This window comes from Penaeus monodon, chromosome 28 (assembly GCF_015228065.2).
Source record: "Penaeus monodon isolate SGIC_2016 chromosome 28, NSTDA_Pmon_1, whole genome shotgun sequence".
NCBI classification, from domain to species: Eukaryota; Metazoa; Arthropoda; class Malacostraca; order Decapoda; family Penaeidae; genus Penaeus; species Penaeus monodon.
Window position 1 is genome coordinate 39,663,597 of NC_051413.1, and position 2,714 is coordinate 39,666,310.

General features: G+C 41.5%; 1 protein-coding gene across 1 annotated transcript in view; it reads right to left on the reverse strand.

The window, feature by feature from the left end:
* LOC119591595 overlaps nucleotides 1-2,674 on the reverse strand; it is a gene marked incomplete in the record, with an annotated part of 8,258 nt that extends 5,584 nt beyond the window's left edge. The window contains 5 exon segments of the mRNA XM_037940356.1: nucleotides 153-255; nucleotides 258-323; nucleotides 326-529; nucleotides 532-741; nucleotides 744-2,674. Coding sequence (XP_037796284.1) covers nucleotides 153-255; nucleotides 258-323; nucleotides 326-529; nucleotides 532-741; nucleotides 744-2,616 — 2,456 coding nt within the window.
* Nucleotides 2,675-2,714: the final 40 nt, after the last annotated feature.

Sequence of the window (2,714 nt, forward strand, 5' to 3'; positions counted from 1 at the left end):
GCCAGCTTCAGTGTTTACTTGATAAAGGCTGTACATAAAGTGCACATAGTAATCTAATTTCGGTTTTATATGCAAACAATATATATTTTTAAATCTTACTTTAATGTTGAAAGCAGTTCGGACTGACAAAAGTGATATAACAAAAACCTTACCTTCGAAAGTATTCCTGCAGCGTTTCATCGAGGATGCTGGTGCGGCCCTTCATGTACCGGAAGTCATGTTGAAACCGCAGATCTGTCTTCCAGTTCTTTGCCCGATAATGGAGAGAAGATCCTTGAGGCGAGGGACATCCTGCGGGTCCCCGCTAATGTCGATCTCTACAGCGAAGGCCGCGCGTGACTCAGTACACTCGCGTAAGCCGTTACTTGGCTGTCGGTTATTTGTATCCTCTCCTTGAGGTCCATGGCCTGTGCGATGTATTTGCTGACTGTCTCGTCACACTTGACCTCGAACAGCAAGCTTAGCCACTGAGACCTGTCCTTGATGCCAGAGCCTTTTCAGTAAGTTACCAGTTCCTTACATCTGTCTTCTTTAGGGATTTTCCCCTGTGGTACAGAAGACCAATCAGGTGAATGAAGATATTCTGATGTTTGACCAACTCCATCTTTGCTACATTGTGCTCATTAGCATCATATTTCTGTGCCTCTTTGACTGTATTTTCCAGAACACTATAGATAGTTAATGATGAATCTGATACGTTCCATTCTAATTCTGCACTTTTTCTTGTTACTTCTAATATGTCGCACTGGCGTTTGATGATACATTGCAGAGAAGAAGTGTGATTCTAATGCTTTGCATTATTCGGGAAATGTCTATGTCATGACTAATAAGATTTTCCTTAATATGGAGCGCACAGAGGAAATCCTGAAGCCCCTTGTGGGGAAAGCTATACTTTTCTAAAGTTTGATCCGTCACTGAAACTGCATGGATCAGGAAAGATCCAAGGACCTCTGCTTTGGGTAATTGGAGACTCTTACATACATCCATGAGCCTCTCCACTGAAGCTGAAGATAACACCGTATCATCTCTGTAGTGGTTGTTTAAAGCTTCTTTGCTTAACTTCTTGAGAAATGTATCTACTTTTTCGCTTACTCTATTAGAGTCTGACTCTCCACTTTTCTTATGATCAAGCAGTCTTTGTTTCAGCTTTTTCTGACTTAACTCATGTGTCTTGACAAAAAGTTCAGTTGCTGTTGTCATCTTGTTGACAGCATCAGGGTCAAGGAACCACAGTATTGTCACAAGGACCAAGTTGAAAGCCAATTTCCAGTGGTCGTGCAAGCGACTTTCTTTTAGATACCGAAGGAGACCCGAAATGTCTCTCTGGCCTTCACCATTTAGAGCTCTGCTGTAATTTATCACAAAGTCTTCTCTTTTGCTCTCTTCGATCCCCATGACCTTCATGTGAATGATCTCGAAATTCTCTGGTACTCTTTGCCTGAAGTCACTCACTCTGTTAGGCCGAGTTGTGCAAATAACAGTGACGTCAGCAGTCTCTCCCAGATTCATTATCTCTTCCAGAACTTTATCTGAGGACTGGTTAAGCTCGTCAATCCCATCAACTATAAACAAAATCTTTCTGTCGCGAATGTACTTGACCAAATCATTGTCTGGAACTTCATTACTTACTTTAGACATAAGGGTGCTTAAAAGTTGCTCAAGGCAGGAGATGTCTTTGTTTCTGCATTCGGTTAGAAAAGCCATATGGAAATCTGTGAGATTCTCCATGGAACTTCTTTCTGAGGCCCAGTCACTGATCATTTTCCGAGTGAGCGTCGTCTTTCCAACCCCTGCTGGTCCTTCAACCAGTAAAACAATATTGTCCTTATGGTCTTGTCTGTTCTCTATACACTGTAGAAGATTTTCGTATTCCACGTATTCAAAGGAATGAGCTTTTTCTTCTTCTATCTGCATTTTGGTAAAAATCTTGTCCACTCGCACATTTACATTTAAGCTGTTATCTAGTAAATTTGTGACTGGCCCAATAACAGACATCTCTTGGTATTTTTCCTTTAATTCCAGTTTCCCGGTATGATATACAAACTGACAGATTTTTTTATAAATTAATTCACTGTTGTTGCCCCTATACAAAGGTATTCTTGTGATGTCACTGATTTTTTTGTTGAGTTTCTGCAATATATGAGTGATATCGACATTGTACACCACTGATGCTTTCCTGAGAATCTTATTCAACAAGTTTCTTAGTTCTTCTACTTTTTCCAGGAAAGTTTCGTTGTCGTCGACGGTGAACTCTTCATGCATGAAGTCATTCCTGAACGTCTTCAGAGCAATCACGTAGTACTCGAGAGTGTCCAAGGGCTTCGTCCATCGTGGGTCTTTCGGTGGAGCTAGTCCCTCGCATCCATACTGTATGCACTGGCACAACTGCGACACATCGAAGTTGCTCATATCATTATTCTTTAGTTTCTCTCTTTCGGAGTGGTTAAATCCCCTCTTCAACTCTGCGTTGGTATACCCTTTCTCCTTTATCAAGTAATCCCAGAAAGTCTGATCCTTCTTTCTCCTGGGAGTCCCCCATTCGACCACCTGGTGGAGTACGCCCCTGCTGTTGCTTGAGACCAACTCGAACAGGTAGGGAGTAAAGATCTGGTTCATTGTAGTTTGAGGTGGACTCGACTGTTAGGAGACTAGAAATTGTTTGATAGTTGAGATAAGAATGCATTCATAATAAAATGGTTTCTTGTGATATGAAG